This window comes from Mirounga angustirostris, unplaced genomic scaffold (assembly GCF_029215605.1).
Source record: "Mirounga angustirostris isolate CCGP_5_RB_7025 unplaced genomic scaffold, mMirAng1.0.hap1 SCAF_6, whole genome shotgun sequence".
NCBI classification, from domain to species: domain Eukaryota; kingdom Metazoa; phylum Chordata; class Mammalia; order Carnivora; family Phocidae; genus Mirounga; species Mirounga angustirostris.
Genome location: NW_026991714.1, coordinates 80,004,644 through 80,025,399, shown reverse-complemented (window position 1 = coordinate 80,025,399; position 20,756 = coordinate 80,004,644). Strand labels below are relative to the sequence as shown.

The window sequence follows — 20,756 nt, the reverse complement described above, 5'->3', positions numbered from 1 at the left end:
TCAAAGGAATAACTAAGAAACCACTTCATTTATTATGTGATCTAGGGCAAAGTGGCTAAAAGAGCCTAACGCGGAAGCAGAGGACCTTTTCCGCATGGTGGCCGAAGTGTTTATCTACTGGTCGAAATCCCATGTAAGTAGGAAAATATCGACAGGGCTTCCTGTTTGGTTTAGGTTAAGGGCTTTCAGGTTTTTAACCAATTTTCCAGTCCCCTTAGTAAATAACCTTTGATAATGTTTCTCGAGCTTGCTTCCTAGGTATCCCTTAACTGGTGTGGAGAGAGAACAGATTCCCTTAGGTAGTTTGGGGCAATGTTAAACCTTTTGAGTTTGGGAAAAATCACAGAGGTTTTTAGTTGCACTCCATAAATGGTGGGGTTTTTTCTATTTGCCCCTAAATTTTAGGACAACATGGACATAGAGATGTGGCCTTTTATCCTACAGGCTTCCCTCTGTGTAGAGGTTTTGCTAAGCCCCCCGGGGGGCCCTCATGACTAGTTTGAGAAATGCTGAGATAGACTTGTTTTTCAAGCACAAGATAACACTTGTTTACTTGTAAAGGTACTACTTCTTTAAATTTGCTCCAGCAGCACACACCTTTGTTTCTACAGGAGTTTAGTTTTGCTCACATTAGAATAAAATATAGCTCCTTCTAGGAATTCTGTTGATAGAATTTATAAGTACATCTTTAGTGAATTTTCACTATTTTGTATGTCACAAGTAGAACTCTGTATTTTTAAATTGGGAAAGGATTTTAATAAGAAGAACTTGATATAGTATTCTATAATTATTTCCAATAACTAGCAACTATGGGTAAGTAAGCATTTATTGTTGCCCCAAATTATTTCAAAAGCTTAGAATTTTTGTGTCAGTTATAATTCTTGATGGCACTTAGCAAATGGGAGACTCCAAGAAAATAAAAATAAAACCTCAACCTCAGCTTCATTATTTGAGGTGACTTCCCAATTTATTTTATCAGATGGTTATACAAATTCTTTTATTTTAGAAACATCATATTTATAAAAAAATAAAATTTTCCTACCTAATGTTTAGGGTAATAAATATTATTTATTGCCTACTTCTGAGGAGTCTGTCAAACTTGATACCAAAATGTATATAAAATACAATTACCCTGAAATAATAGGTGGAATAATGTTTTTTTTAATATATGCACTTATATCTTCACATTGACTTTCATTTTCTATGATGTCTAAAATTTTTTTAGATCCTTTATGTTCCTCTAGATAACAGCAAATGATTTCTGAGCCTGTGTAACTCATGTTGAAAAGGGTGCATTAGATCATTCAGGGTGCTTCTGAAGGAATATTTGAAATCCAGAGCCCAGGAGTAAATCGAGAAAAGTAAAAACTGCATATTTTTCCTTGAAGGACTGAGAATCTTCAACTTCATCAGTCACCAAAATACCAAAAAAGCTTCTTCAAATATATATGCAAGTCAAAATTTTGGAACAAGTATTTGGAGTATTTATCACAGTCAGTAGATTTTTAGATGAATGTCTAATGATAATTTCAGGAGTAAGAAAAAAATCTGAATATGTACTTTTGAATCTCATGGGTATATTTAAAACCCAAATCTGTTAGTATGTGTCCTGTATATTCTTCCCCAGATATTTAAAGGTGAAACTCTATGAGCAACCATATTATTATAAATGGTAAGATCAGAATGTTAGTGTGAGCTGAATGAAAGTCAAAGCTTAGTCCTTTCATTGTCCTTCACACAAAACCTTTTATTACTCATCAGTTATTAACATATTTGGATCCTTACTAGGAAATCATTTTATTTGGGTTTTGCTCATCCGAAAGAGGAAGGCATATGCTTAGATCATTAACTTCTCTTTTAAAACTCTGATGATCTCGCTTTTATTTTGTTTGCCTTCTTTACTATCACTGCTCAAACACTTGGCTTTGCCTGTGTTCTTATGTTCCTGAGTTAAAAGTGAATAAAATAATGTTATGAGAAAGTAGATAAAATAAATGACAGACTGGAAAGTTACATCATAGATGTGTGTGCCCTGTTTTTCTCCCAAGAAGCAGTATATGCCTTTCACCAGCTAAATTGGGATTTGAATACTCACTCCACCCTTTGGTAGATGTGTGACATTTGTATTTAAATAATTCTGGATCTTAGTTTTCCCACCTTTGAAGCATACATATTTATATCTAGTTCCCAGAATTGTTGCCCCAAGCCAAGCACCCTCATTGGATATTTAAAAAAAATATTTGCTCCCCTTTCTTGGTAAGTCTTATATATCAAATTACTACTTATCTTTGTATAAACTTTTGGGTCCTGTGTAACCTCTAATTACATGGGCTTCTTATCCATGTTATATATCAGTTATATTTTAACTGAAATTTTCTTTGCAAATTCTCAGAATTTCAAGAGGGAAGAGCAGAACTTCGTGGTACAGAATGAAATCAACAATATGTCTTTCCTTATCACTGACACCAAGTCAAAGATGTCAAAGGTATTACTATAATCTGTTGCCCAGTTCTAGAAAATTTTTGAATGTAACTTTCATTGTTGATTTTTTCTACATATTTTGGAAGGTGTACAGCTGAGATTTTAGAGATTTTGTAATGCTTACTGATTAAATGCATACACGCATACACAAGGTTTTAAGGGTATGCAGGATTTGTTTTAAGTAGGTACGGTAAGACACACAGACACAGAAATGACTTCCATGAAGGAAGAAGGTTTTACTTGCAGTTCCCTAGAAACTGAAGGCATGGCATATGGTGGGGGCATGTGGCAAAGCATTATTGTCAGTCTTGTGGCAGAGGGAACAAGGGGGAAGAGGTGGGCAGAAAACTTCATTGAGGTTTTTATGGGAAGGGGCAGGCAAAGCAGGGTAAGCAGGTTTCGGATTGACCAGTTCGAGTAATTTCAATGGACTCTGGGGTTTAGGGAGCATCCCTAGTTGTCTGGTACCTAGCCCTGGGGCGATTAAGGCAGGTGGATCGAGACCCAGGAAAAGACGTAATTGGGGAATATGAGAGTCTGGGTTGGTTGGTTTGTATATGAAAAGCATGCTTGCAGGAAAGTAATTTATTATCTGTAGGAAATGATCAGTATTAGGAGGGACAGTCAAAGATCAGCAAGACCCCAAGATGTCAAAGAATCAGAGTAAAAAGACATACTTTACACACACACACACACACACACAATTGCCAGTCAGTGTAATATACATATAATTAGTCAACACCGCCAATTTATCAAGGTTAAATATATGTGCATTTACATGTGCCAAGTATGTAAACATCAAAATAATTAGCTGCACTGTTTAGGAACCACATGTATGAATTCCAGGTTCTCACATAGGAGATGGGATGTATGGCTCTAGATTTTTGTTTTCTCTGTCACTCATGTTGGTGAGGGGAGGAACTTTCAAAACACTTTAAAATTCATGCCTTTATTGTTCAAATTACCACTAAATAAGAAAATGAATATATTACATGGGGTAACGCAGAAAGTATGCTGCCAAATGGCCAAAGATGCAGAATAGTGTGAGTCTGGCCAAGGAAATCAGTCTCTACCCTCTCTGTCAATGATGGAAGAGAGTTTCAGTGGGAGGGACACCTACTGCATGACCCAAGAATGACTGGTACCTGTCACCTGCTTCTTTGGTGGCCATGAGGATAGTTGACTCGCATCACTCAATGCTCCTGTTCTTTTTTAGAGTTTTAAATGCCATGTATTAGACACTATTACACATGAACTAAAAGCTAAGCCTCACTGAAGGTTTGCATACCTAGAACATCTGTCCAACTGAGAGACTATTTATGTGCCTGTGCTCTGGAAACACACATAAAAGATGAGAACTTTGCTCTCCTCTGGGCTGCCGATAAGCCTGAAGAGTGAGCTGTTGCTGTCCTGAGATGCTGTGCATGTCTCATGGATGTTTTGAACTGAAAACTGTTAGTGAATATTTCTGCTTTGACAGCATGTTGTCAACTTAGGACCCTGTTATCAAAGGCATAGAGAGAGGGCAAAAAGGGGTCAGTGTTTCCTTTGGGTCGATGATGGTGGTTCTGGTCTATCATGAAACTCAACGATAAATGAAAAGTCTTTAAAGCAGAGGTCTGCCTGTTCTTACAGACATCCTCTTCCCTCTTTTTCCTCATTATAGTCCACTGTGCATCCTGGAAGCCAGACCGGGGGCATCTGTACAGATTGACTCAGAGTAACATTTACTCCTATTTGCAGGGAGAAAATGCAAAGTAATGGATTGAAGCATCTTAATATCCGCCCCCCCATCCCCGCCTCCACATGCACTAAATTTTCTCAAACCTTTCCATCTCTTTACCATACAACTGCTGACACTCTGAGACAGGATACATAGCAAATAACAGCAACATTGACAAAGTACTTTATTTATTTATTTATTTATTTATTTATTTATTTATTTTAAGATTTTATTCATTTGAGAGAGAGAGAGAGAACATGAGCAGGGCAAGAGGGAGAGGGAGAAACAGACTTCCCGCTGAGCAGGGAGCCCACCTTGGGGCTCAATCCCAGGCCCCTGAGATCATGACCTGAGTTGAAGACAGACTCTGTACCAACTGAGACACCCAGGTGCCCTTGACAAAGTTTTTAGAAATCAGTGATCATGCTTTCCTTCCTTGTTTTTAAGATTTGTTGTTGATTTTGTTTGCACATGTGCTTGAAATTTTATATCGCATAAGTACCATGAACTTTTTTCCTAGAAGTAATGTTTCTAGTTTAAATAATGGAGTCCAATTCACTAATATGCTGTATTGTTTCACCAAAGGAATCATGATGTCCTTGTGTTTCAGCATTTGGACAGATTTGAGAGTAACTGTGTTGACCAAAGTAGCATCATAACTATACTTTCATCAGTGCCGTTGAGGTGCTTTGCTAAGCCCAGATGGCATGAAGGACCCAGAAGTGGGATGTAGTAGGGGATGAGTAACATCTTTCCCAAAAGTCTGTCTTGTTCAGATCTAGTGCCAAGAATGGATAACAGGAGGGCAGCCATAGGTCTGACATCTGAAGCTGAAATGGACAGGGAGGTGTTTCCCCCCATGCGATGCTGAGAACAGAATGATGCAGAAGGCTTCGGGGATTCCTCTGACAAAGCCTCAAACTGTCTGCCCGAGATATCACCATGACCGATCAATCCATCCCCCAGGGTCCAGAAGAAAAAAGGAACTCTTTTGAATGGAGATTCAGACCCAAACGTAAACCACGGAACAAATTGTCATGTATCAGTCTTCAGCCAGGCATCCAAGCAGGGACTTGATAAGATAGAAAATAGATGACTCTAGGTAAAAGATGGACATAGACAGCTGAAGCCAGCAGACCAATTCGGAATATGGTAATCTGGGATTGGGAACCTCATTTTGACTTAATATGTACGTAGCCCATAAGGCAGAGAGAGGCCAGTGCATTTGAAATTGGCCATAATGCTCTTCAGAGAGGGTGACCACGCATGTGGGGTGTGGCAGCCCAGCTGTGTCTTTGTCCGAAGTGTGGGGAATGGTGCTGCTGACTACTGCAAGGGGCTATTAGTGTACTTCCCCTGGTTGTTAACATGTAGGGTGGTGAGTGCCCTCCCTCCAAGGAAGCCATTCCCTCCTGTCCCCTGCTCTTGCTCTGAGCCCTTCCTTCCAGCAGGGCCCTGGGCCCTTTGTGTGCAACCCCACTGTGACTTCTTTTAGACCAAACATTCTACAAAGGCAGGGAACATGTTTTATTGACTTGGTAATTCTAAAGCTCAATGCAGCGCTTGGTGCATCACGGCTACTTAATTAGTATGGATAAATCAAATGAAAATTTGAATTTAAAGAGTTTGAAATTTGGTCCTTAACCTGGGCATTTGTGTGTGTCTTACTTTACTATTGTTGAATAGTAAACACTATTGAATGTTGAATTGGTGCAAAATATATAATGTTGCATCATTATATGGCTAGCATTGTTGAAGTTGTTAATTTCATAACTTGTTTTAAAAACATATACAGGTAGCATCTGTTACAAATTCTGTTTGTCGATGTGAGAAAAAAAATAGTGGGTTTTGCCTATTGCATTATAGAATTATATCCTATTTTCGGGGCACCTGGGTGGCTCAGTCGTTAAGCATCTGCCTTCGGGTCAGGTCATGATCCCAGGGTCCTGGGATCAAGCCCCGCATTGGGCTCCCTGCTCCGCGGGGAGCCTGCTTCTCCCTCTCCCACTCCCTCTGCTTGTGTTCCCTCTCTCGCTGTGTCTCTCTCTGACAAATAAATAAAATCTTAAAAAAAAAAAAAGAGAATTATATCCTATTTTGTTTTAAGATTTCAGTTCCTGTTGAAATGTAGCAATTGGCCTTAGTTGTTTAAAAGTCACTATTTTCCCTAGCTTTATTAAAATACAACTGACATATAATATTATGTAATGCAAGGTGAACAAATCAACAGCATATTGATTTGATACACCTCTGTATTGCGACTTGATTATCAGCATAGCATTAGTTAATACCCACATCATGTCAAATAATTACCATGTTTTTTTGTGGTGAGGACACTTAAGATCTAATCTCTTGACAACTTTCAAGTAGATAACATAGGATCATTAACTAATCACTCTGCTGTACCTTAGATCCCCAGAACTTATTTATCTTATAACTGGAGGTGTGTACCTTTTGATCAGCATCTCCCCATTCCCTGCCCCGCCCCTTAACTTCCCAGCCCCTGGGAACCACCACTCTGCTCTCTGTTTTCCTCAGTTTGGCTTTTTTAGATTCCACATATATGTGATATCATATGGTATTTGTCTTTCTCTGTCTAACTTATTTATTTAGCACAATGCCCTCAGGATTCACCCATGTTGTTGCAGTGGCAGGATTTCTTTCTTTCTCGTAGTTGAATGACACCCCACTCTGTGTATATATCCATGCACGAACTCATAGGTTGTTTCCAGATCTTGGCTATTGTGAATAATGCTGCAGTGAACAGGAGAGTGCAGATATCTCTTTGAGACCCTGTTTTCATTCCCTTTGGGTGAATATCTGGCAGTGTAATTGCTGGATCATATCTTCCTATTTTTAATTTTTTGAGGAAACTTCCTACTGTTTCCCACAGTGCCTGCACCCGTTTGCATTCCCACCAACAGTGCACAAGGGCTCCCTTTCCCCCACATCATCGCCAGCATTTATTATCTCTTGTCTTTTTGATCATTAGGCTCACTTTTATAATTAATATGTCTAAAATATTTTTTAAAACCATTAATAAATATCTGTGTTTTGTTTTGCTTTGGTAGGCTATTTCAGTATAGGAGTATTAGAAATGCTTCCCTTTTTTCCTGATCTCTATTAAATTTTAGATTATTTTAGGTGAGATTGTTAGAGCTATTTTTGTGTGTGTGAGAGCGAGAGAGAGACAGAGAGAGACTGATTGATGACAGAGGTCAGTTTATCCTACTTTCCTCTCTAAGTATGCCCATATATTGACCAAGCTATTCATCTCTGACCAAGCTATTCATCTCTGATTCAAATGTTAGGAATTGGTCAAAAGTGAAATATCATGCAAATTCAGTAGCTTTAGCAGTTCTTCTCAAATTACTGAGCAGCTCCTATGGGCAAGGCAAAATGCTTGGTTCTGAGTAGATGGAAAGGAACAGAACAAATTTGGCCACTGTCCTAATGGAGCTCTATAGTCTGTGGACGAAAAAGGTGCCAATCAAAGAAAAAAACCCAACTGACATAGATGTACATGAGGATACTTGATTGTTTGTAGATTTAACTTCTTTATACTAGAAGTGGATTCTATCACCCATAAGTGTTCAAAGATATAGCAACTTCTCTTTTCGGTTTATAGATTTCCTGTTGCATATGATGCAAGATTACTGTTTGAGCATAAGTAGGAATTTATTGATCTGGTGTTTCTCAAAATTGAGCAATTTAAAGTTGCCCTTAGTGTTGATTTTAATTATTTTTATTATATGGTCACTTAAATATTTATAAATATCAAACCAGGTAAAAGCTCCCTGTACTTATACAATCATAAACCCAAAAGAACTTTACAAGTTAAAATCAAAGAAAACCGCAACACCAACAAAATGTAGACATTAACGTATTGTAGGACATTGTTTTGCTGAAGCGAAATTACCAGAATTGGATAGAAATATGTTTGTGTAATTTGTATCAATTTGTTTAATTTTTAGGATGTCGGTTCCTTATTTGGGTAATTATTTTTATCACTGTGGTTGCATTTCCTTATAGCAAAGAGCTCATTTAAAACCACTGATCCATTTTTTTATGGGTTAATCAATTTAATAGTACAAATAATTATTCATTGTTTTTTTTTCTCCTAAACTTACTGAAATTAATCTCTTACAAATTGGTAAAGGGCAGGATCTATGCAATAAGTACATCTCTTTGGAAAGTTAATATAATTTCATTGCTATAGTTAAGATATTATAGGTTTGATATATCAATATATAATATATATCATAGTAAATACATTATATAATATTAATATATAAGCTACCATTACTTTATGATGACAATTATTTTACTACTTAATATGAAAAAATTCAACATGTTGTGATAGATTTTGTCTCTTTGGGGGGAAAGCAAATCATTTGTATGTTAAATTCTCTTCTGTTTTTTTTTTTTTTTTTCACAGTAGGCCAAAACTATTACAGTATGTTATTATCCTGAAAATATCTTCCATGTGTGATTTATTGCTACAAAGAAATTTAACATGCACAAAGAAGTGGATATGGGACAATTATCTTAATTTTGATGTTCAAGTATACCCTCTTAATAGAATAATACTCATTACCCAGTGAAAATTAGACCCTGCATTTAAAGTGACCCTGAGGCACAGACATAAAATTTAACAAAAATCACAAAAGAACCCTGATGTAGCATGGCAGTATTCAGATGTAAACAGGTCATCCAGAGATAATCCTGAATATTTATGTTACACCAATTAGTATATTACATCTGTTTCCACTAGAGAGGGGTTAATGCCCTAGGGAGACAAGTCTGCAGATTACATAAAAGGCTAATATATTTTCTAATAGTTTTATATGTATCATGTGCATGTGTGTGAGAGAAAGAGAGTTCATATTTGAAAGCAAGCATCTATCAAAACAAAAATAAACCATATATTCTTACATTTTTCCTCATAAGCAATGAAAACTATAAAACATACTATATCTGAAATTCCCACAGATTTTTCATATATCCGTCTGCTCCTCTAAAATCACAATGTGCATTCTCCTTTTGAAAGTGTGTAGAAAGCACACCAGTGAATGGTAATGAGCTGGGAAGCTGAAAGTAGGACTTGGAAATTAGCAAGAGATGCTAAGAAGGAAAGAGGAAAAGGATTCTCAAAAATAGGGACCAACTGAAAATAAGGAAGATGGAACCACAGACAAGTTAGGAGAGGTTCATAGTTCTGAACTTGAGAAAAGCAGTCACAAATTCTAACACAGCTTTGTTCCGTAGGCAGCTGTCTCTGATCAGGAAAGGAAGAAAATGAAGCGCAAAGGAGATCGATATTCCATGCAGACTTCTCTTATTGTGGCAGCTCTGAAGCGATTGCTGCCCATTGGGTTGAATATCTGTGCCCCTGGGGACCAGGAGCTCATTGCTCTGGCCAAAAACCGGTTCAGTATGGTAAGTTTCCTGTGCACACTGGTAATGACGATCACTTGTCCTCCCAACTCTCAAATGTGTAGTCTCCTTCTGCTCACTGCTCTGTGTCAATATTTCATTGGCATTAAATGTTCTGTTGAGCAGTTTCTCTCTGTAAACTCTACCATTCAGATACAAAGACTGCCTATTTTTTTTGTGTGTGTGGCTGTTTTTCTTTCTAAATTATGTTAATCACCTTCAGAGACTACTCAGGAACCATAGGGAAAAGATGCAAACAAGTTCCTGGTAGTGGAAAAAAAAATGGATTCCATATGAACTCCTATATAAAATTTGTTATGAGACGTCTCTTCAAATTTTTGAGGGGTAATCTTTCACTGTTAGAAGAATCATCTGCTGTGCTGATGGTGGCTGGATAAGGTGTTGACTTTTTTTTTTTTTAAAGATTTTATTTTATTTATTTGACAGAGAGAGAGACAGCTAGAGAGGGAACACAAGCAGGGGGAGTGGGAGAGGGAGAAGCAGGCTTCCCGCTGAGCAGGGAGCCCGATGCGGGGTTCGATCCCAGGACCCTGGGATCATGACCTGAGCAGAAGGCAGATGCTTAACGACTGAGCCACCCAGGCGCCCCAAGGTGTTGACTTTTAAATCAGCAGCTCTTCTCTTTTGCAACCTTTGAAATTTAAGTTTTCCAGATCTCTTTATGGCCCCTGTGTTTTCTCTTCATGGCTACACAGATGCAATTTTACAAAAATATACATTGGGATTACTATTTTATATTTAGGGAAATTGGAGCGCATATTCTTCCTCTGCCTGTTCCCACACTGAATGAAGCACCTTTCTGTGTATCCAGAGTTTAACACTGTGAGATAATTAAGGGGATGTTGTAGCAGAGTGGACTGCATGGATGCAGTTCTGCTAACAGTTGTTCTAGTATTTGATTCTCAGGATATGCTCCTTGGTATTACTGGAGCATGGGGGATATCATTAAGTGCCAAAATTACTTGGTGGAGATTTCAGAGAATAATGGAGACATACTTCTGTTTGAACCCAAGGGAACATGGTTCTCCCACTTCCTGTGAACTGGAAATTCTCTTCCATTGAGTCTTAACGGCACTTACTGTAGAAATAAAGTAGGTTGTTATCTTGTTTCTAGTCACAGCAGTATCAAGAAATTATCTGAAAAAGAACCCCCCCAAATTTGTGACATGTATTTAAATCCTGTAAATATGTTTATTTTGACATATACTATTTCAAAAGCAGTGAGATTTATTTCTGTTGACTTGTGACAGTTGATGCATTGTAAGACTTCTTTTAGGTAACATTTATTTCTTGACAGAAAGACACTGAGGATGAAGTACGAGATATAATCCGCAGTAATATTCATTTACAAGGCAAGGTAAGCCAGATTTAACCACATTTAGTATTTATGAATTAGTTAATCTCTCTTTGAATAGTACTACATATAATGTTACTTCAGCAGTTAAGAAAGTAGAAATATAATACTTTAATCAGTCTTTATTCTACTTGCAAACCTTTTGGTATTAAAGACTCTCAAGATAACAAATGATGGATTTTTAAAGTAGATCATCAAAGAATCTCAGACTTTGAAGAAAATCTGTCATGATTTGAAATAAAGGTTGGAAATTTCCTTCACTAGCTGTATTTGAGGACTTTTGGGGACATGGAGACAGGTGTCCATAAGAATTTAAACTTTTACATCTAGTGACCAGAAATTAAATATGTGTATTTAAGAGTCATTAATACATAGGAGATATTAAGAATTGCCATAATAGGAATAAATGAATTTACCTAGGGAGGTGAAGGAAAACATGAATGGAAATCATGAGAACGCTACTTATTACTGTTGGGTAAAAAAAAAAAAAAAAAAATTGCTAGAAGTACGTTTTGTAGTCCAGTAAGCATTTACTATTATTTGGAATTTTTTTCATACTAAGAGATAAATTGTTCATATGTTTATAGAACCTCCTATGTAGTGTATGAAATCTAGCAGCTTATTATTTTGATTCAGTGTATTTGCTTCCATTCTGGTGTCCCTTTTGGAGAATTTTCTCAATTATGAAAATGTCCAAATGTCAAAAAGTAGTGACTACAATATAATGTTTGCTTTTCTGGGTATTAAAATGTTTCTTTCCAAGATCAAAACCATATTCTTTTTCTTTTAACACTTAGGACTACAATATGATAAAGGTGAGATGTACCTTTGCAATATTCACAAGAAATAAATATTGATTAAAACAAATTTCATGTGCACTTTGATGTGTATGTACCCAGTCATACATTTAGTTATAAACTTGTCTAGAACAGGAGATGAATTCCTATTAGAGCTTGATCCCTTTTCAGATAGCAAAAAGATTGTGAACATTTTAAAATGTACTAATAGATCTTCCAACTAAACCTCAAGTGGAGGGTTTATGCTACATATATGGGTATTTATGGAGATCATGTAGTCCTTGAAAGGGTCTCCCAGGGGACTCAAGACCGCACTTTGAGAACCATGGTCTAGGACAACCACTACCAAGTAGAGTCAGGAGATGTTTAGTACCTCTTAAGGAAGGTCTGTGCTTCTCTCGGGAAATAATCAAATGAAAAAGGTTGTCTTGAAGAAGCAGAAGGAAATTCTTTTTTTTTTTTTTTAAAGGTTTTATTTATTTATTTGACAGAGAGAAACACAGCTAGAGAGGGAACACAAGCAGGGGGAGTGGGAGAGGGAGAAGCAGGCTCCCCGTGGAGCAGGGAGCCTGATACGGGGCTTGATCCCAGGACCCTGGGATCATGACCTGAGCCGAAGGCAGACACTTAATGACTGAGCCACCCAGGCGCCCCAGAAGGAAATTCTTCCATTATATTCTAGAGGTTACTTGTAGGAGTACTGTGGACAATTTATATTGTGTACTGGGGAGTCAGGAAGAAAGAAGAGCAGAGAAGGAAACACGTACATAATCAACATTTCACTTCAAAATGGATGAGACCTGAAAATAAAGTGGTAATGAATACATAGATTTTCTTTTTGACATTTCAGTCTATACTTGTGCTGCGACTTAGGCACACATATTATGGAGCCATACAGATTAACAGAAGATGAATTCTTTTGTTCCTAACACCTTCTCAAATATATTGTTTTGAAATTGTAGGACTGGTAATCCTGGGAGCCAGAAGGAGTAATTTTATATTAGAAAGAATAAAGATTCTACTTATCTTGCCAAATACAAGTAAACATGTGTTAAAATTCAGAAGTACCAAACACAGTCCTCAGATGAAAAAAGTATATGGGAAAAAAACATTTCGTTTTATCAAAGGACAAATGGTGTTTACAAGTCATTCAGTGTTTGCCTCTAGGTGAAAGTTATTTTTCACATTTCCAACTCTGTTTTCTCAGACTAGGAGTTGTGAAGTTTCCGATGTTGTCCATTTACCTTTGCTTCATTACCCTTTGTCTCCCATTCTTAATGGAAATTTGAAAGGGGAAGAGAAATATAAGGGGATTGCTTTGCCTGTTTTTAATGACATAGTTATTTCTGTTATTTCTTTGCAGTAATGTGATCTGTTCCTTGTAAGGATGCTTGTATTTTTCAGTTTCTATGATTTTATAATAATCCTTCTCAAAAACATACAGAATTCAGTTATATCTCCCACTCAGGAAAATTGACAGTGTTAAAAAGACTCCTTTATTATAGAATATGACTTTATTAACCTTCCATCGGTTTATATTGCTATCTTTGTTTCAGTGAAACTGAGCTCACTGGTAGAGTCCCTCTATTTATAGTTAAGTGTGATCCCATATCATTGCCTGTGAAAATAAGTATGTAGATCTTTCAGTGTTTGTGAAAGGGGAAGAGAAAGATAGAAGGTTGCTTTGTCTACTTCCTTGCCTTGACTATGTCCAGCTCATCCTTACGTCTTAGGCAAAACTTCCCGTGTTCAGGGGAATCTTACCAACCACCAGCATGTTAAGTTGAAGCTCACGATACCTTATATTTCTCTTCAGTAGCCTTCATCACAATTGTACATATTTAATTTCTATCTTCTCCACTAGATGATTAATTTCATGAGTATGAGATCACTCTCTGACCTGATCTCTGCACAGAGTTTTGACACTGGGCTACACTCAATAAAGTAGGTCTTCCCCCCTTTAGGTTGTAACCTTGTATTTTTGAAACTTTTTCCTTTTTTCTGCAGTTGGAGGATCCTGCTATCAGATGGCAAATGGCTCTTTACAAAGATTTACCGAACAGGACCGAAGATACATCAGATCCGGAGAAGACTGTGGAAAGAGTATTAGATATAGCCAATGTGCTTTTTCATCTTGAGCAGGTTAGATTCTGCATTGATTCCATTGTATTTGCCTTAACCATGTAAGCGCATTTTAAATGATTCATTCTTAGCTGTGGGCCAAAAAACATATATGTTTAGCATATTTATTATAAAGAATATATGATTCAGGAGCGCTTACATCTAATAAGCAAAATTTCCAAGCTTATAATTTTTGTAGCAATATATAGCTAATGTATTTTGGGATATCACAGCCTTTGTTTTTTTGTCTTTTCTCAAGATATTTCTGTGATTATACAGATAAATAGGATTATATATTTAATTTTAAATCATTCTAACAAAAATTTCAAGAGTTACCTGATTCCATGTTCTACATATCATTTTTTATTACTGCTCATAACAACATGTTTGAGATGCTGTCACTAGTTTAGTATTTGAATTTTTTTTTGGTCTTTTGCTTCACCTTTCCTTTTATTATAGGTATTTTTGAGTTAATTTTCTCCAAGATCAGCAATAAATTACATTTAGAGAAGAGCAGTGCATTGATATTAAAATTGTGTGAGAATAGTGTTTTTATATAATTTTTCAGTTGTATCCTACCTTAAACTACAAAGTTCACTATGTGTTTGATTTCCTTATTCATTATTCAGCAATTCCCAAACCAATAATAGTTGAAACATTATCCATCCATGGGTTATATTGTTGTGTAAGGAATCTTCTGGTTAGGTAAAATATGTGTTAGATGTTTTATTCTAGCGACATATATTGATAACTGTATTCAATTGTAATGAGCGAAGTCATATGTAGTGAGATTCATTCTATGACGCAGCCATTCCCTCCATGAACGTTTATTGTATGCACTACCGTATGGCAGAACTCTGCAGGTTCTGGGGATTGAATGCTGTCTCTCGACTCAAGTAGGTCATGCCGTAGTAGAGCATGTGGACACATAAATAGATAAAGATGTACTGATACAGATGTGCCGGGACACAAAATGTGCTGAATAGACATACAAGGAGTCCAGACAGTCTCGTTGCCAAGTAGGTGATCTCCATAATCTTAAAGGAATTTTCTAGGAAAAGGTAAGGGGGTCAGATTTTAGTTAAGGTCAACTATTCTTCACATTGTTAAGAATATGAGTAAAAAGAAATCATCAATTACCAAAGACTAGAAAAGAGTGAAAGATGGGCCACAAGAGGAATTCATGCCTTCAATGCCTCTATTCTAATGTTAATTTGTCCCTCATTCATTGAGTAGCTTGCGAAGAATATCTTCACTTGCTCAACTCAATGCGAAAACAGTGGATGCGTAGCAGATACTTGATTTATCTCCCGTATCAGCAACCTTTGCAATTGTATATTTTATTTCTTTTTTTTTTTAAGATTTTATTTATTTGAGAGAGAGAGAGAGAGACAGAAAGCCCCACAAGCAAGGAGAGTGGCAGGCAGAGGGAGAAGCAGGCTCCCTGCTGAGCAAGGAGCCCGATGTGGGGCTGGATCCCAAGACCCTGGGATCATGACCTGAGCAGAAAGTAGAGGATTAACCAACTGAGCCACCCAGGTGCCCCTGCAATTGTATATTTTATACTGCACATCTGGTCATTGGTCCCATGAGAGTAACCTGTCCCCTTGCAATTTCCTAATACTCAAACTCAAGCCGTGCCAACACATCAGCACCTCCCGGCATTCAGACAGTTAGAAGAAACCTCACTATTCAGGGACTTTTCATGTATAATAAAATGCTCTGCCAAGTGGTAAGCTTCATGATGACGGACACATTTTCTACCATGTTCACAACTGGATCTTCAACGCTTCGGTACTTTATTGTAATTGTTGACTGCCACCCACACCGATCAGAATGCCGGATTCCCACAGAAAGCTAGTCTGTACAGACTGAATCTCAAAATGGAACTTGAATGCATTGGATCTAGTTGAACAGTACTACCCTTGATTCACTTAACACAGTCATCCAGAAGAAAACAGAAGAGGACAATTGTCAGAAAGTGTTTACTGATCCTTGGAGGGATGACCATCACAGAAATAAGTGTTTTCCAATTATACAAGTTGCTTCGTTAAAATTTCTAAACCACTGTAGTCCAGACATTGTTAATGCATTATGACATTCATATTTTGACCCTTTACCACAAAGGATAATAGATTTTAGTTTTATTTTTTTAGGTAACGCAACATTTTTATTTCTTACAGAAATCTACATGTATGCGCCGGAGATATTACAGTCTGGGAAGTACAGTGTTCAATTACCTAGAGACTACTAATTAATTTAGAATTACATGTTGGGTTTTTTTTCCTGTCTAATACTTATAATTAATCTCTTTTTCGTCTTGGAGCTCCAAACACCATTAGCTAAATATATAGCTTGCTTGCCTCATTTACTACAACTTTGAATTCTCGTTTGTCTCTCTCTAACAAAATAATTACGTATTTTAACATTTTTGCAAAATTAAATTCTTTACCTCACTCCTAGTAATGTGTTCCTCACTCCTAATAATGTGTTCCCGAAGCCTTGTCATCTTCTCTCCATCCTATTATATTAAGGAACAGTTGAATTTTCGGTAGAATTTTCTGTGTCTGCCTCTATTCCTGTTGACTGCTGTAAACTCTTAGGATAAAATTGGTTTAAATGGGTACATAAGTAAGTAGGTTATTTTTTTGCGTAGACAGAAAATATGTTTTAGAACCATAACCAAATTCTGAAAACATGATTTTATGTAAAATGGTTTTATATTTCTTTGATTTTTAGAGATGACATAGCTTCTTAAGTACACAGTACTGGGGTGGGGAAATATTATATTTTGACTAAAGAAAATATGAAACATTTAAACCTATTTCCAATTTAACATTGGGTTACCTCTAGGACATGGGTTTTTCCATAATAATTGTAAGGTACTCGAAATTGAAATTGAAATTCCAAAAGTTTTTAATCTAAAAGGCACAGCTGTTTAATACTGTATTTTTGAGGGTAGTCCAGGGTTTAAATATTTAATTTTTTTTTTGTATCCTTTTACCTCAGGTGGAGCATCCACAGAGATCGAAGAAGGCTGTATGGCACAAACTGTTATCCAAACAGAGGAAAAGGGCAGTGGTAGCCTGCTTCCGGATGGCTCCGTTATACAACCTGCCAAGGTCAGACTTTTTTTAATGTCTGTAATAGATTGAAGTTATTTTTTTCCCTACTAAGCAGTAGGAGTATAGTGTCCATTTTAACATGAGTTCAATAGTCTGAGAGACAGATGGAAGAGATGCTTTGGTTCTTCTGTGTAATACTTGAGTTTGTTTTTCTTCGCTGGGTATTCCCAGAGGACTAAGGTCTACAGTGTGATTGTTAAATACTCTTAAATACTGAGGAAAATCTGCTCACATATGTAAGGCGGGGTGGGGTAATTAGGAACTCAGACAACCTTGATTTGAATCCTGGCATCTCAGCTGATGGCTGCCTGACATTGGTCAAGTTTCTTCATGTGTACCGTGATGAGATTTGCCTCATGGACTTGTTCAGATGACCTAATGGGTTGAGGTACAGGGTGCTTAGAGCCGAACTTAACACTATACATGTTAATTGTTATTTATTATTTTGAGCGATTGTCTGTCTTGGGGAGAAGAACTGATATGGAACTAGTTCATGGAGATAACATCACTGCGTTCAACAGACGCCCCCCCCCACCTTCTCTTACAGCGGGCATACTTGTTAATAGAGTAATAACCTGGTACATTGGAGTCTGGCTCCATGGCCGAGGTGCCAGTTCTGCCTCCTTGTAGTTTTCCCAAGAAACTGTGCCCATTCCACTCGGAGCTTTGTGTCAGTGGCATCATCCCCACATCTGGTAAACAGGACTTGGCTCAGCTGCATCTCCTTTTTGGAGCATGCTCTTCCATTCCTTGCAAATGGAATGCTTCATCCTCTTTGTTTCTAGGATGCTTTTCCAGACCTCTAGCTGTGGGCCCGTTCCTGTAGCGTTGGGCCTGTTTGTCTCTCTGATCTGGACTTTGAGATCCTTTAGAGTGGTGTTCAATTTTATATCCTCAGTACCTAGAACTCTGACTTGCAGTACATGTTTGAATAAATAAATGAGTCAGGGAGTAAAACAAAACAAAAAAGCAAACAAACTTCACACATTCCCCTTTCACTAAGACAGCTGGACTCCTTGCTCTGACACACTCACTGAGTATAAAAATACATGAATTTCCCCCTCAGACCATGTACGCCTTTTAAATTCTCTGACTCCGTTATGAGGTCACCAGTTAGTCAAGAGAACATTAACTTTGAGTTCATTGTCTTATTCCTTTTCTGTTCACTCCTATCCAGTCATTCTCCAAGTTCCATCAGATTTTTTCTTTGAGCTGCTTCACAGGGATACTCTTCCCTGAATGGCCACCTCTTCAGCTCACTTGTTTATCGCCTCTTATCAGGTTGATGGCAGCAGATTCCGAGCTCATTTCCCCGATGTCACAGAGTCTGCTGATCCACTCCCTCTGATAAAACATTTTCAAAAGTGTATCCCTTTTTGGGGTGGCTTTCAAAGCTGGTGCTTTGGGGAAATGCACTCAAATTCATTTCAGAAACACCCAAGCTTCAACCTATTGAATCAGCATTTCTGTGAGTGCTTAGCAAGTGTATTGTGCAGAAGCTGCTTGGGTGGTTCTGCTGTCCCAGGAAAGCTGAGCCCATCCTTTGTCACGCCTGTTTCATGCACAGGACTTTACGGCGATCTCTAGCAGTTCCAGGTGCATCGTCAGTTCCTTCCATTGACTTTCCAGACTCTTCGTAAACCTATCTGAGCGTATGGCTCATAACTGCATAGCCCGCCCTTGGTACCGCTAGGCTCAGCTTTCCATCCTGTGATGGCACGTCTCCTTTTAACACTTCTGATATTCTCTTAGGATGTTTCCTTATGGTCATAACTTTCTTTTATCCTTTCTTATGGTGGCGTCTTATCTGTACCTCTCATCAACTTCATGATGAGTTTATTGATTCTTTTAGTCTCCAGTGCTCTTTTATTTCATAGGCAACCATTTAAACTTCAGTATCCTAGGATTTAGTCTTTGGATACATACTCCTATTAAGTTCACGTAATACATTTTGTTTTGTAATCCTCAGGGTCTGTACCAAATGTTAACTCAAACACTGAATAATTCCTTTATGAACGCTTAGTACATGGTTTATCCAGAGCCACCTTATTGTCATAATAGCTACCACTTAATGACCATCTGTCTACCCACTGTGCTTTACATTGTTTATCTCCTTTTACATCTTGCAAAACTGAAGTACAGATGGGGTTCTCCTAGTTTTATCAATGGAAAAAGTGAAAGTTGGTAAAGTGAATAACTTGGCCGGTGTGTTGTGAAGCTTAGAAATGGCCGAGCCAGAATTTGAATGTAAGTCAGCCTGTGATCTGAGAAGCCTTGCCTTCTTCACTACGATGTATTGCCTCTGCAATCATGAGTAGAAAGTTTGTTGTTTTATCTTTCTTAGTGCATGCAAAGTCCAGTGATAAAGCACTAATGAATACTTTTCCAGTGTATTTAAAAAATTCTTTGTTTGAAATTGTGCTTATCTTTTAGGCACCGGGCTGTCAATCTCTTTCTTCAGGGATATGAAAAGTCTTGGATTGAAACAGAAGAACACTACTTTGAAGATAAGCTGATAGAAGATTTAGCAGTATGTTTTAATGGGGTTATAAGATGAAAGAGGGTTTGGGTTTGGTGGAATAACACTGGTGTGAGCACTTATCATATTGAAGAGAAAATATCATTGTAGCGTATTCATCCTGGGAAATTTATTCTTGATTGTCATTGCATTCAGTGTTTAGGGAAAATTTTATCCTTATTTCAGAGAGCTCTCTTCAACACCATGCAATTCAGAAGTGAAGCTGAATGATAGTTTATTATTAACCAAATGTTGATTCCATTATTCTCTTAAATTCTTCCTCAAAGCCCCTTTAACCACCTTAGAACCAGTATAGAGCTATACAAGCTGAACCATAATGAAGTTATTCACCAAACATAAGTGAAGGTTAACAAAGCCAATAAAAAGTAGCTGGTTTTTAAAAACACACAGGGCAGAGAATGATAGACTGGATACAAGAAGGACAGGAAGTCATGGTAAATGTAGATGGCAAGTAGATTTTTGGTTCCACCATGCTGTGCTGGTAAGGACGCTCTTGTACTGAGAGCAGAGCACTCTGGACAGCCATTGTCTTATTCTTTTCTAAGTTGTGGATCTGTTAAAATATCTGATTAAAGCCATCTTCTCAGGAAAATTTATAAGCATATGGTCTGGTAGAATTTTGCAGACTAGTTGGAGGCTTCATGATTCCCAACTTAATGACCTCCTGTCTAAAAGTTATTTTTCAACTCACAAGTTATCAGGGAATATTGGATAAACTGAGACAATTCATGAATGCTTGACCTTGATTTTCCCCATATATTTTAAGTGAATTCAGTTTGTCTTTAGAACCAAAACAACCCATAGAATATTAGATAGCTTATAGAAATTTACCCAGTATCTACAATATTAAGCCATAAATCCAGGAAAAGAAGATCTTTTATGTAGAGAAAAAATCAGTCTGTGTTAAAAATAGAGCTACCCTACAACCCAGCGATTGCACTACTAGGTATTTACCCCAAAGATACAGATGTAGTAAATAGAAGGGGCACATGAACCCCAATGTTCATAGCAGCAATGTCCACAATAGCCAAACTGTGGAAGGAACCGAGATGCCCTTCAACAGACAAATGGATAAAGAAGATGTGGTCCATATATACAATGGAATATTACTCAGCCATCAGAAAGGGTGAATACCCACCATTTGCATCAACATGGATGG

The 20,756-nt window shown here is 37.4% G+C and overlaps 1 protein-coding gene across 1 annotated transcript in view; it reads left to right on the top strand.

Annotated features, from left to right (window-relative positions):
* Window positions 1-20,756, top strand: part of RYR2 (ryanodine receptor 2) — a 736,030-nt gene that overhangs the window by 615,395 nt on the left and 99,879 nt on the right. Inside the window, exons 70-77 of the mRNA XM_064594590.1 lie at window positions 46-133; window positions 2,393-2,485; window positions 9,473-9,643; window positions 10,959-11,018; window positions 13,820-13,954; window positions 16,117-16,161; window positions 16,943-17,055; window positions 19,492-19,588. Coding sequence (XP_064450660.1) covers window positions 46-133; window positions 2,393-2,485; window positions 9,473-9,643; window positions 10,959-11,018; window positions 13,820-13,954; window positions 16,117-16,161; window positions 16,943-17,055; window positions 19,492-19,588 — 802 coding nt within the window. The remainder of the gene's footprint in view (window positions 1-45; window positions 134-2,392; window positions 2,486-9,472; window positions 9,644-10,958; window positions 11,019-13,819; window positions 13,955-16,116; window positions 16,162-16,942; window positions 17,056-19,491; window positions 19,589-20,756) is intronic.